This window comes from Rhopalosiphum padi, chromosome 3, assembly GCF_020882245.1.
Source record: "Rhopalosiphum padi isolate XX-2018 chromosome 3, ASM2088224v1, whole genome shotgun sequence".
NCBI lineage: Eukaryota > Metazoa > Arthropoda > Insecta > Hemiptera > Aphididae > Rhopalosiphum > Rhopalosiphum padi.
The window spans coordinates 21,025,650-21,040,246 of NC_083599.1; the positions used below are offsets into that span (position 1 = coordinate 21,025,650).

Sequence of the window (14,597 nt, forward strand, 5' to 3'; positions counted from 1 at the left end):
GTTGTCATTAAATAAAATACATATTTTTTTTAGAAAAATATTGTTTTTATATCCAAGAACGTCTATAGTTTTTAAAATAATAAGTGTTTTACGGTAAATGGATTTACGGATCACCCGGTATATTATATGCATTTCGGATAGCAGCTAGCAGGTGTCCGTTTTACTTTTCATCCGAAATTCTAACAACGGGGAGGTAACCGACTGCGTGTTGAACATCTGCCGATCCCGTCGTGTCGCAGTTGTACAATTCCAATATTGTCCATTATAACGATTGATCACAGAAAGACATGTATGTAATATGTATATTATACACGAGTAATATGAGTATGCGGCGCATGTGGGGCGAGACATATATATATATATATACACAAGGTGATATTTTAAACATGCTCACCCCATTATTATGCATATATTAAAATTAGGATTTTTGCATAGTTTCGAGTTGTTAAAAAACAACGTTTTTATTAAAAAATTATATTTTTAAATATTTTTTATACTTATATTTTTATAAGTTTTTTACTTTTTTGAATGATAACATACAGTTTTAATTTCAGAAGTTTCAGAATTTCTGTAGTTTATGAGTTATACGTATTAAAAGTTTAGACAAACTGAGTAGTGGACAAACATTTTACGAGGTAGTGCCACTCCACTCCGCGCATCTAAATTTAGACTAATACTTATAACTTATAACTTATAACTCATAAACTACTCACCCTAAATTCAATTTTTATGTATCAAAATAATCAAACAATTTTTCCACTTTGGAATATGAAATTAAAACTATGTTGTCATTCAAAAAAGTAAAAAACTTAAAAAAATACAAGGATAAAAAATATTTAAAAATATAATTTTTTAATAAAAACGTTGTTTCTTAACAACTTGAAACTATGTAAAAATCAAAATTTGAATATATGCATAATTTAAACATAATAATGGGGCGAACATGCTTAAAAAATCACCTTGTGTATATATATATATATATGTACAATAGTAGTATATAGTCACTCTCTCACTGTCGCGTTTATAAATGAAATCTTTCAGCTCGTAAATTATAACACAGGTGATGATGATGATATAGCGACGCTTGTGCACGACACCTTTGCAGGATATTACACATATTTTTTCAGCCTATTTTTCGTCCTTCGGAGCGTCTGCGAAAAACTTGTTCGCGGCCCATAGTTTGGTCACCCCCGGTTAAACCTGTTCAACACCGGTGTGTGCGACCGGTGCACGGCTACACCGTGGGTGGTGAGTGGCGACCGTTCGGCGCACAAAAATACTTACTTATACTCGTCCCACAATAGGAGTTGCGGATGCTTGCGGGGTGGTTAAATATAGCGACGAACGAGGGTGTCGGCGAACACACCGCGCGCATGTGTGTGTGTGTGTGTGTGTGTGTGTGTGATACATTATATTATAATCGTAGCAGACACGTTTTTTCACTTTTCTGTACTAAGGGTGATCAGAAAAGGAACAAAAAAAATCCACACTTACAAATAGACAATAGCGAATGTGTTATTGTTGCTACGGCTTTGGCATGCACACAAACTACCCGTGAAGCCGTCACCGTTTTACTCGATGCCTCGTACTGCGCACAATATTTTCACAAAAAAATAAATAAATGCGTTGTTCTGCCGGATCAAGTCCACGCCGTGCAATATACACAAATAAATATTTTAAACTGATTATGGTTATACAACATTTACAAAATTACAACCGTACAATATACGATATTTGTAATATATAATGTGTAATATAATGTGTTATTCAATAATTATTTTAGTTATTGCATTTTAACATTGGGGTACAACAACTTATAATTTTAAACTTGTTTCGAAATTAAAAAATCTGAAAAAACTTATAAAGAGCCTAGATAATAGATTTACTTTTAAATATAATAATAGAGGTAAATTCTACCATTTACCAATATAGTGAAAATATTATGATAATTCAATATTATTATTATTACCTTATGATTAAAGGAGTACAAAACTAAACTTATTACTAGTATAAAATGTAAGACACATTATTACGTAATTCAGAATTCACAGTTTATTGTCAAAATGTATATGAGTCGTTGTACAATGCATGCAATAAAATATATATATAATCACATATAAATTACACACAATTTTATACTTGAAACGTAGACAAAACAAAGTACATTTTTATGTTGAACTAGTGAATCCCCTGATAGTTTTGTTTTGCAGTGAAGTCGTCTATCCTGCCAAGAACCCGCCGTCGACTACGAGAGACGTTCCGTTTACCATAGTGGAATAGTCGCTGAGCATGAAAATCACTGCATTGGCAATATCGTCGGTTTCTAAAAAATAAAGTAAAAACGCTAAATTTAATATCGCAGTAAATCATGTATATGTGTTCTTGGACCGAGCGTACGGCATCGAGATGGGTTATCGCAGTGTTTACTAGTTGCGGTCAAAATCAAAAAATTACGTACTACATAGTTGCGGTCAACCAATTAAAAGGTTACCTACTAACTGCGGTCACCGTTTGCGCTTTTATAACTCAATAGTGGGAGATAAAAGAACAAAAATATATAAATATTTCTTAAATGTATAGTATTTTTATATTTCAAAAACAACAGTAATCGACTTCAGTTGACAAACTACGGTTACGGTTAATAATCATTTAATATTACTATACAGTATATTATTATATAGTATAAACTTACATCAAATGGTATTTAATAGCTCTATAAAGTCAACTCCAATATAAAAGTATGGAACTTGTACATACCAACAAAATTTCCAGAATGGACTACTTAAAAACCGTCAGCTTCAAATTTCAAATTAAATGTTTTAGGTACTCATTATAATATCATACTAGTTACTACTAATATATAATTTAAATTCTAATTTTTTTAACTCATTTTATTATTAGTGTAAAAGCTCAGTCTTTGCTGTGACCGCAACTTATCTCAAAAATCATCCACGATCGCAACTAGTATGCAGCCGGTTTTCGGTTCGGCATACTCTTCGAATATTATATTGTACACGTACCTGCGAATCTGCCCAGTGGGATTCGTCTCATTATGGGTTCAGATTTTTTGGGATCGGACCACGCGATTTTACCCATGCGGGTCAACACTACAGTTGGGTTCACGTTGTTCGTGCGGATACCATACGGACCCAGCTCGATTGCCATTGTTCTGGTTACTTGATTCACGGCTCCTTTAGATGCGCAGTATGTCGTATGATCGGGTATAGCTCTCTAGAAAGTAAAACATAAATAATATATTGTTTAACGACTATTATATATAGTGCGATGCGATTAAACGGTCCAGTCAATAATATTGTGACGCTCGAGCAGCCTTATATCATAATCTGACTTTTACAAGGTGTTTAATTTTTTTTTTTTTCGTTTTAACGTTCGGTGACACCAAATACGCATTTTGTGTAATTCGATTGAACTATCTCGAAAATCGAATGTGTGGGCGGGTAAAATATTGAGTACCTAGGTGCCTACTGCAGCGTACCAAATACTGCACGTCTCTTTGCTATAATTTTATTAAACACTACAATGTCAAAATATCATTAAATTATAATTTATTTAGATATACTTAAAATAGTATATTTATTTATAGTTAAGCTTAAATTTTTTTGAACGGTGAGTGGGTGGGCGGGTCAATCGAATTGTTTTAACATTTTGTACTAGCTATTTCAATTTGATTCAGCGCCACTTTTAACGTTCATAGATAAACATTTTATTACATAATATATAACCTTTTATTTTAGTTCACATTGGTACACAATTTAGAACATTTATACGACTATGAGTTACTTTAGTTACAACGACGATTTCGTCGTATATGGTCGATGCTAGTTATTGTAAAAAATATAATAGTACGTCTTCATATCATAATACTTACTGTTGAAATTGTCGAGGAAATATTTACAATAGATCCTTTGATACCGGCATCAATCATGTTTTTGGCCACAGCCTGACTTATTCTCACCAAGGCTCTGGCATTGATATTCAAAGTCCTGAAAACAAAATACCCCATAAGAAATAGCTGCTTGTCTTTTCGCAAAAAATAATTATACATTTGTGAAGACTTATGAGTCATAACTATATATGCTAGAATATACTAGATCAACATTATGTTTAAACATAATTTTATTTATTTATTCTATCGTATGTTTGTATTTATATTTGGTGATAATCTATACATGTTTATGCTATACATATTGTAATACATAATGTATACATTTTAAAGGTCACTAAAAACACAAATAATCATTAGGAGAGGGTGATTGCAGTAAAAATGTTTGAATGATGAGGTTAGGTAAAATACCAGATAATATTATTCATTATTTTCGATTAATTTAATTTATATTTTCACACTCGATTATACTCGTATGTATTAATTATATTCATTATTATTATTATTAATGTATATTCATAATATACATAATATAAGTTAAAATAAATCACTAATAATTAAAACGAAATACGCTTATTTTTTTATTAAATTAATTTTTAAGATTTCAGAATTTTATTATTTTTACTTTTAGGAGTAAAAACTTAAAAAAAAAAAGTAAAACACGTATTTGGAACGAAAAACAAGTCTAACTTTGATTTATCTGACTTAATATTATAAGGAATAAATACCTGCATATTATGCTATATAAACTCTATATTCATGCTAATATAATATCTACATAAAAGAAAAAAAATTAAAATCATACTAACTTATCCCAACCATTTTCGGTGACGTCAAAAAATGACTCTATAACAGCTACACCGGCGTTATTGACTAAACCATGTACTGGTCCGATGTCATACATCTTCTTATAAGTGTCCTCCCAATTTGAAACATCACAAAATATTTGTTTTGTTCCCGGTAATGCTTTAGCAGCGCCTTCTTCTTTCTCCACCACTGCATAAACAAATGCTCCCAAATCTAATAATCTCTGTGTAATTTTTTCACCCATACCTAAAAAAAAATGGTCAGACTGATTTATTATATTATTTATAAAATAATTAATGTAAATCGGCTTTAAAAACAAATTGATTGTAATAAATCTAAAAATGTTTGATTAGTTATAATTACCTATAATTAAACAAAAATTTCATTTAGTCTTTATAACAATAAATAATAGTATTATCATAATATACTCAGTTTTAATATTTTATAAAATCGAAAATATTAGAGTTTATATTTTGATAATAGTATGTAAAGAAAAAAAATATATCACATTTTATTCCTAAATCGGCTAAATCTAAAACCATATTATATTGTAGAAAAAAACTATTAATATTTTGTGACTAAAGTCAATATAAATTGTAATTACCTATATTAAATATTAATATGTAATTCATGATTCGAAAATATTTTTATCCTTTAATTTTAAGGAGAGTAAAATATTTAAATATGTCAATTTTTGTAGATAAAGAATTTAGAATAAACTAATATATCTAATGTAAGTAAATACTAAGTATGAATAAGTAATAAGTATAGGTTAAGTTAGGTTTCGAATTAAAGTTTAATTATTGGATTTTAATGTCCCTCCCCTTCTTTAAAATAGTGTACCAAATCACCGAGTCTACCTGTTCTAAATGTTAAATTTTAGAGGTTTAATTACCGCACTTATACCTTTTTGAAAAAAAGGTTCATTATTGTGGCCCAATTCCCGGGCGCTACTTAAAGAACGGGATAATACTCAAGAATAGGGCGTTTACAACTATAACGATAGCCTTACCTAACTTTAGGCATAATTTGTGCCAAAATCTCTACATAATATTAAAATAAAAGCAATATTTTAAATGCCTTGTAACAAACACTAATAACGCTAATCAAATTTACTACTGCATATGAATCCATCAAACAATCATACATTAGTATACATTAGTATTGATATTATATTATGTTATTATGTATAATATGTTCCAGCATTAAACTGTACCTACGTGTAGGTATTATGTAGGTATTATATCCTATACATGTGTGCACCATGTGTCAATGTTAAAAGTTTAACTTTAACAGGTGTATATAATAATAATAATAAAATATTAACTATTTTTTAATTTACCAGCACAAGATCCAGTAACTATAATCTTTTTATCCTTGAAGTAATCTTCCATCATCTGCGGCGCTTGACCAGCCATATTTCTTGATAGAGTTTGAACGGCCATACTTCGCCCAGCTATTAAATGAGATTTGCACAAGGAACGAAGCATGTTGAATGTTATGTTTCTTCTTTGAGCAACTTCAATTAATTAACCTTCTATATTACCAATGCTATCTGTAATAACATAAATGAATATAAAATAAGAACATAGATATTTAAATATAATCAAATATATAATTATATTCTTGAAGTAATCATCTTAATTTTATTTTATCAACAATTATAAGGTATTTCCTGTTGTAGATATTAACTATTGTCCTTAAGAAAATAATTATGTACCTATACAATAATGAGATAAGTTCATCTATGTATTATGATAACTAATTATTCTTTACTTGAAAAAAAATATAATTAAACTAACTGTAGTACTTGTACATAACTGATTTATGTTTTAATAAGTAAATCTAATTAAGCATGTATTAAAGACCAAATTATAAGATGTCTACTACAATTTATAACTATTTTTCATTAAATCTATAAAGTTATATATTGCATTAAAAAAAAAAACTAATTGGCTAATAATACAATTATTAAGTATATCTAGTTAATTAAAATCTATAACTATAATATATTATACTACTTGTTCTAAAATACCTATGTAGCTGCTTTCCTAGATTAGTACCTGCTACCTACCGTAGCCATAGCTATATTTATTCTATATACCTACTATAATATTATGACAATAAAAGTACCTACCGTTAGATATTTATAAAACGTGTAAAACTTTTGATAAAATAAAAATATAAATACAAAATACTATTGAGTTATTAATATCCTTAGTATTGAAACTAGAAACATTATATATTATAAATATTACTAATTATAAGTGTGTGAACTGAGAACATTTTAACGATCTTAAATAATAGTTTCAAGTTTTTTTTTTTATATTTTAAGGCCTGGTATGCAAAGTAATTGACAAGTATAAATTTAATGATAGGTACCCTATTATATTATTTAATTAATTATTTACTTCAATAAATACAATTTAGTAAATCTATATAGACTTAAAGATAATTTAAAAAATGAAAAATAATGTGGTTATATATCTTGTTGAACTATTTAGTTATTAATGGTTTATATTATATTAGATATAGGCATGCAACCTAATAATTGAGATTTTATTCTATTTTATATACCTTATACTATTTATGCTTTGAATTTGAACTTCATTTAGTAATTTTAGATAATGCATCATATTATATGAAAATCTTTTAAAATTTTTTTACAAAATAAAATATATTATATACATATTCATAGGTATGTAAAATAAAAAATAAAAATATGATCTTGATATAATATACAATGTAATTTAATTACATATACAATAATTTTATTTCTAATAATGATATAAATATATAATACTAAATAATAGATACATACATTTCACCTTAAAATTTAATAAAACAAAGACTAAATCTGTTAATCAATAATATCGTGATTGCACTAATATATTTTACTAATGCAATTTGTATAATTATTTAAATGAAATTTCTACAGAGCTAAATATAAAGCTTGTTATATTACCACAAAAAAATTAAAAATAGTTGTAACAAAAAATCAAAAACTTACCACCGACCAATGGAATGCAACAAACTGCGTAACACTACTTGTGTCTTGCCGTAAACGTCTGAGACGACTGAAACGTCTGAAACTAACAAAGCAACACGTAACTAAACAAATTTCGGACGAACGCACAAGCGTTGAGGTATTTCTGAATTCGGATAAGCACGGCGCGCTCTGATGGATAATACCTACTACTTACTAGAAAATGGACAACCGTGAGAGTAACTAATAAATAATTTGTAATAAAAAAAATAGGAGAATAGTTATTGGTTATTCACGTCAGCTATACAACGTACCTATATATATACTGTATAACCTAACCTATATGGCTATATGACTATATATTATTATGTTGTCACATAAAAATCACAATTATTTTTTTCTATTAAAAAGGACTTGGGATTACAGTTATAATATAGATAGAGTAGAATATAATATATATATTATGACTAACTCGATAGTCGATAAATGAATAGCAAACTGATAAACAAATATAGTTCAACTTCATAGTAAATATTTTAATATTTATTATGCCATAATTATGTTTTATTTATACTATCGTCGAATTTACTGTAGTTATAAAGACCACTACCCTCCAGTTCATTCAACTAAGTACATTTTTGTTTATTATTTAAAGTAGAATCTTATACAACACCTTGGCTATATTATGAAACATTGTGATAGAGAGACAACGTCTCATCGGGTACTATGGAAGAAATCGTACCTATAGTATATATCGCGCAGGGGCTGCTCCAGGGGGCCCTAGGGGTCGCCCCCCAGGCCTGTATTTCTTAAAAATTGTATACTGTTGAAAAAAAAATTATAAGCTAAAAACAAATTATACTATCGACTATCATAGACTCGTACAAGTATGTAGATATGACGGTATGTGCCTGCTATCTATATTATGTATATAACGAAGAACCAAGAAAAATTAAAACTAAGCCCCCCCCCCCTAACCAAGTCTCGGGAGCCGCCCCTGATATCACGATACTCAAGTATGGTTGACGTTTACCAAGCATTAATCGCAAACGTCAACAATCACCGGTCATTTTAGCAACATTAGCCTACTGCGATCATACGCGATGGTACACGCAGCTTATATAATATACAGTTAGTTATCGATAAATTATCATTATTATAAATAATGTTGTTGTACTTTGGTTTTGATTTTCGAAAAGTTTACTCGACGACGTAAACGTGAAATATCCTATAACGCTTAAAACGGCATGTCTTGTGCTCGTGTATTGAACAGAGTTTATAATATTGTTGGGATCCAGGGCAAAAAAGGCGTGAAAACAAGATTTGAGAAAAAAGTTTAAAAAATAAATCGACGAGTAACCACCAATATCGTCTGACGTCTATATGTATTATTCCATGTTAAATCGATTTGTAATAAAATGATTTCGTTTCAATTGTACTTATTCGCCGCAACAGTTTTTAATTTTTAATTACATTATATGACGTGTTTCTAATAGATATGTGGGAGTATGATAGCCAAATGACCAAAAACAAAACGTATATAATGAAATTATTACGACGGAGTACTGTTTCATAAAATACATAATATATCTGTACTACGTGTTAAAACAAAAAATACGGTATTTTTATCATAATATAGCGACTTAATGGCGGAAACGGCCAAAGCGCTGGTGTGAGAAGCCTCGGCAACGATGTATGCGATAGCGTCGTACGTCCACCACACACGCACACACACACACCAAACTCAACGACGAGTTAGGTTAAAAAACGCGCTCGGCAGCGGCGGCGTTATTAAAATTGACGTGATATTATTTATGTTTAATTCACTTCTCGGGGCCCCCACACCGATGACGTTAGAGTGACTCACGCGCTAAAACGTTTATCTGAATAACTGCATGCAGCAGTAATGGCCGACTATTAAAGAATACTATACGACTACGCCATTATAATATAGACGCGATCAAACAAATCGAACTTTAGACATAACCTTAATCGCACAATATTACTATTATAATAAATTATATCTTTCCACGGTATTAAAAGAGAGAACGTTCGGGAATCGGCTGTGTTTTTGAACATATTCACTATAGTTAGTTGTTAAAAAAAAAATCTATAAGTATTTACAGACTATATTGGTAGAAACTACTGCGTTTAAACATTGTGTTTTATACATATTATTTACCTATACTATGTTCAAGTATCGGTAAATTAAACACAAACTACCGACATAAATATTATTCATTATAGTAGATATAATTGTATATTATTATGATTTAATTGTAGAATTAGGTTAAATGTTTATTACAATAAGATAATTATTTAAAAAAAATCGTATTTTACTATTGCTAGATTTTGTATAATAAAAGTAAAGACTAATATTATAAATAAATAACTAAAGAGCGATAATTGATTCACAAATAAAAATGTAATAAATCCTACACAAAATTTTAAAATATGTTTAATAATATTCTCTACGCAAGACCGCATTAAGTATACGCATAGAAATTCTAAAAATCTGCACAAAGTATTACCTGTGTAGGTGAAATATTTTTGCACTTAAATATAAAAATACATTTAAACTTTCCCGAAAGGAAACATATAGCGGACTGTTTTTGAAACAAGGACATTTTCACTATTTTTTTAATTGAAAACCTTTAAATACTGGCCACTCTAAATTACGGATACTTTTTATGGATAATTTTAATAAATTATATTATAAAATAATTAACTAATTATATTTTATTATAATGTACATTTTTCACGTTATTATACTAATAAGTAATAGATAAAGTATATCATATCAGCCGTAGAGTATGGCCGCCTCTTTCTATGTATCAGAAAATTAAGTTAAATAATAACTTATAGTAATTACATTCTGACTATAACTTTAGATAATTAATTCAATATTTTTTATTTTTACTAAAAAAAATAATATTTTGAAATTTAAAAAAATTAAATGTTTAATAATATTAAACTTATTACTTAGGTATATTTTAGTTTTTATACGAACATGATAAACAAAGTAATTTATGACTTTGAGTGGCTACAACTAAAATTAATATGATATAGGCAATATAGTACAATATAATTTCAGTGATAATTATTAATTTATATATATTTTTATGACAACTGCATCGTTATTTTATTATTTTAATAGGTTGAAATCTATTGAAAACTAGTTTATAATTAATGAGAGTCAAATAAATTCTTCTAATCTTAGGATTGTTTATAATATTGTGGTTATACGTTATAATAACTTGACGTAGTCAACGTACCAGTTCGGGTATGAGTGTAAACGCATCTTTTCTGCGATGAACATAAAGTATAGATTAGACACAACGGATTCGTACTAAACTAGTGTACTATAACCTAACCTAACCTTTAGTGTTGAAAGGAAACGTATTTCTTTTATTTGGTTTTTCGTTGTATTGTGTGAACAATCTTGTTTAACTCATTATGATATAGCTTATGGTTTTATCGATTTGTAATGAATAATTTCCTGTTTAATTAAATCAGTAGATTGTTAAATACTTATTAAAGATCAATTTTATTCAGTTATATGTATAATTGTATTATCAATCAACAATAAAAAAAAAAATATAATGTTATACATATTAATATACTATACAAGTATAATAATTTAAATGAGATAAGTTAACATTAGATATCGAAAAACGTAAATAACCTTTGCCCCTGATGTAAGTAAAATAAAAATGCATTTTAAAATGTTTAATAGAAAATAATAAATATTATTTTATTTTATACCTACGCTGGTAGTATAAAGATTTTTTCCATAAATCCAAAATTAATGTTATATATTATCCCGAGCTCGAGTACAATTAGTACGTTATAAGTTTGTGTAATATGAATTATTATCAGTCTGATTATATTATTTTAGTAGCATTTTAGTTATGTACGACAAAATTTAGGAGATGTTCATATAAAACACGATGTACCTGTCACACAAATATTTTCCAATATTCACATATACGTATTACATATATTTACTATTTAGGTATAACTATATAATAATATATTCTAAGAAATGAACAAGTAGACAAGAACGTATTATTTTTACGTCTCACAATAAAACACAGTAACATATTATTCAGAATTTAATTTAATTTTATTATTTTTAGTAGAAGTATAATTAGTATTTAAATACGTAGATATTTATCTTCTTTTTTTTAATTATAAATGTACATATTATATTCATTTTTATATATTTATTATAATAACAGGCGTTAGCCCAATAATTCACTGTACAATAATAACAATGTCAAGTTATATACAAGAAGAATTCGATTGTGCAACATTAAAACATAGTAATATAATGACAATAAGATGCTAATATTAAAATTATACGACTATAGTATAATTTGTAAGTTCATCTATTTAAAATCTCGTTTTTTTAATTATTTGTTTATTTTACTGAAGTTATTCAATAATAAAAATAATAAAACGATTCCTACAACAGTTGTTCTGTCGTTCTTACTACGAACTACAGACTGACAGAATTATTAACATTTCAACAAGGACAATATCATTATGAATAACGCTATTGAAATTCGAAAATGCACGCTAAGAGGGTAAAATTGAGAATTGTATGACAAAAGATATGGATAATATAGTGATCGTTGTTAATGTTATGCGTATTATTATCTATACCATGTGATGCGGATTAACAGCCGCAGTGTAGTGCTGTACTAGTGTACTGATATTCAGTTGTATACGTCGTATACTATACAATATCTTACAGCCTACAGGAATGTAATGGTTATATTAATGACGCATTTTGGTCATTTTATCTAAACGCGCTGCGCAGAACAAATTTTATCTGAAATTTATTTTATTCGATACAATACACAGTCAACGATACAAACTAGCTCAGTTATTATTTTTAATTTTTTTAAACTATTTTATTTGTATATAATATTTGTTATTATAATGTGAGCATGAGCGTGCGCACGGGGGGAGGGGGTGTAGGGCTGCACCGCCAGTGAGTTCAGCTTAGTTTAGTGTTTAGGTACTGAGTTAGATAATATTTCACGGATTAAAAAAATGTTATATCTGTTTTTTAGTATATTGTGTACCCCCAGAAAAAATGTTCTGCGCACGTCTATGAATGATAATATTTGAATATTTAGCAATTCTTTTGCTATTCAACAATATTTGGGGCGAGTGCGAGGTTACAACCCTTGGCCCTCACCTGGATACGCCACATCATGAGACCTGTATAGGTATTCAATTATTTATTCTACTGCGTCAATATAGACGGCAGCTGCTATCGCCAGTCGGTAAACACAATGGTTAGCGACCAATATCGATACGAATCTGAAAAATAATAACCACCGCAAGTGTTTAAGTATATTATATACACACACACACACACACACACACACACACATGTGTGTGTATACATATATATTATACATACGCTGACGAGGCGTGTACGAAAAGAGGGTGAGCAGACAAAGAAATATATATAATAATTGTATATAGAAATTCCACATCTGCAGATTTCTAAAAATATCTATCGATCAATCGGCAGGATACTCGAAAAAGGAAAAACATAGATCTATATAATACATATACTATAAATTCAATGAATATAATACAATATTATGAACCGGAAAGGGGACTAAGACTTCAAGTACACAATTCGTCACGTTTGGGATGCTTATACCATATGTCCATAGGACATATTTAAATATTTTTCTCCGTGTTTGCATCGTAACACGGGGCCTGTGTATACCGTTTTCACAGTTCTTGACCCTCGTGCAGCATCGTCACTTAAATATTATATTATACGGATAATAAACACGGGGCATTGTCGGCGCGCCGTACCCATCCAATTTACGTCTTTATAACGGGCCGATTGACGGGGCGGTGTGTGCTTCACACTAACGACCCTCTCAACACAACCGGCATGAATAGAAACAAAAAAAAAACAATGATCGATGCCGTTTTTTAATGTCTTCTCGTGCCGACCGTATATAGTCAGCCGCCGCCAACCAATTAAGTCCGCCGCTAAATGGGGTTTGGTAAGTTCCCACACGAAACATGGTAGGTAAACGATTTAATATAATATGTAAATTTATAAACGAATATATAAAGACACTCATACGTAAGGTTTTTGCGCAAATAAAATTTACTTTAATTAATCTGTACTGTGCAGCGCGTATATAACATTTTCACACGATCTCGACCGTATCAAAGCGTATATTATTATTTTATAAAAATATAATAACTGTGCAGCATCTTTCTCAATGCGTACAGGACAAAATTAAATTAAAATTTGGATCATACGACGTTTTGAAGAAACACAAAATCAAACCAATTTTAATAATATCACCGCAACTAAACGCGGTTGTGTCAGTAGGTACCATATAAATCTGAATTGGGAAATCGGGAAGGAAATTACCCGAATATTACAAGTGATAAGTAATTACAGGTGTATTTTTTCCGTGTAAAATATTATTACGTATGGATGCCTGTAGATGATGATGTTTAGCTGCTAAAACAATTGCCTAAAATATGACCTCGCCAAGCATATAAGCTGACATTAACACTGTTAAAAAAATAAACGTTGTTATAACGTTGATTTGATGAACATTAACGAGTGGTAATCGGTATAGGTCAGTGTCGTTCTGGATAATATTATACTGGGATCATTAATAGCCGATAAGAAATTTTTAAAACTGTCTAATGTATAATTTATGAGCATACAGTGATTGAGGCTCGCACACACTTTTTATCACTGCACAGTGCACACATTATAAAAATGTATAATTATTAAATGTAAAATACAACGAACAACAGTAAAACATTTTAAATGAGCACAAAATTAAAATATAATAATATATTCAAGTCCAAACACTGATTAGCTCTTTCACACAA

The 14,597-nt window shown here is 29.1% G+C and overlaps 1 protein-coding gene and 1 long non-coding RNA gene across 2 annotated transcripts in view; one reads left to right on the plus strand and one right to left on the minus strand.

Annotated features, from left to right (window-relative positions):
- The window catches only part of LOC132927674 (uncharacterized), a 31,459-nt gene that overhangs the window by 13,577 nt on the left and 3,285 nt on the right, over window positions 1-14,597 (plus strand). The gene's annotated exons all lie outside the window — the stretch shown is intronic.
- Window positions 2,027-7,794, minus strand: LOC132924635 (L-xylulose reductase-like). Its single transcript, XM_060989055.1, has 6 exons — window positions 7,722-7,794; window positions 6,054-6,266; window positions 4,714-4,957; window positions 3,890-4,004; window positions 3,021-3,231; window positions 2,027-2,323 (listed from the first exon to the last, which is right to left on the minus strand). Exons 2-6 carry the CDS (start codon window positions 6,199-6,201, stop codon window positions 2,220-2,222), a joined length of 822 nt encoding a protein of 273 aa, XP_060845038.1. The 5' UTR covers window positions 6,202-6,266; window positions 7,722-7,794; the 3' UTR covers window positions 2,027-2,219.

Coding starts and splice junctions, on each gene's coding strand:
- LOC132924635 (XM_060989055.1), bottom strand. CDS start 6,201: ATGCTTCGTTCCTTGTGCAAATCTCATTTAATAGCTGGGCGAAGTATG. Junction 4,005..4,713: donor ACCGAAAATGGTTGGGATAA/GTTAGTATGATT, acceptor TTTTGTTTTCAG/GACTTTGAATATCAATGCCA. Junction 3,232..3,889: donor TTTCCTCGACAATTTCAACA/GTAAGTATTATG, acceptor TTTACTTTCTAG/AGAGCTATACCCGATCATAC.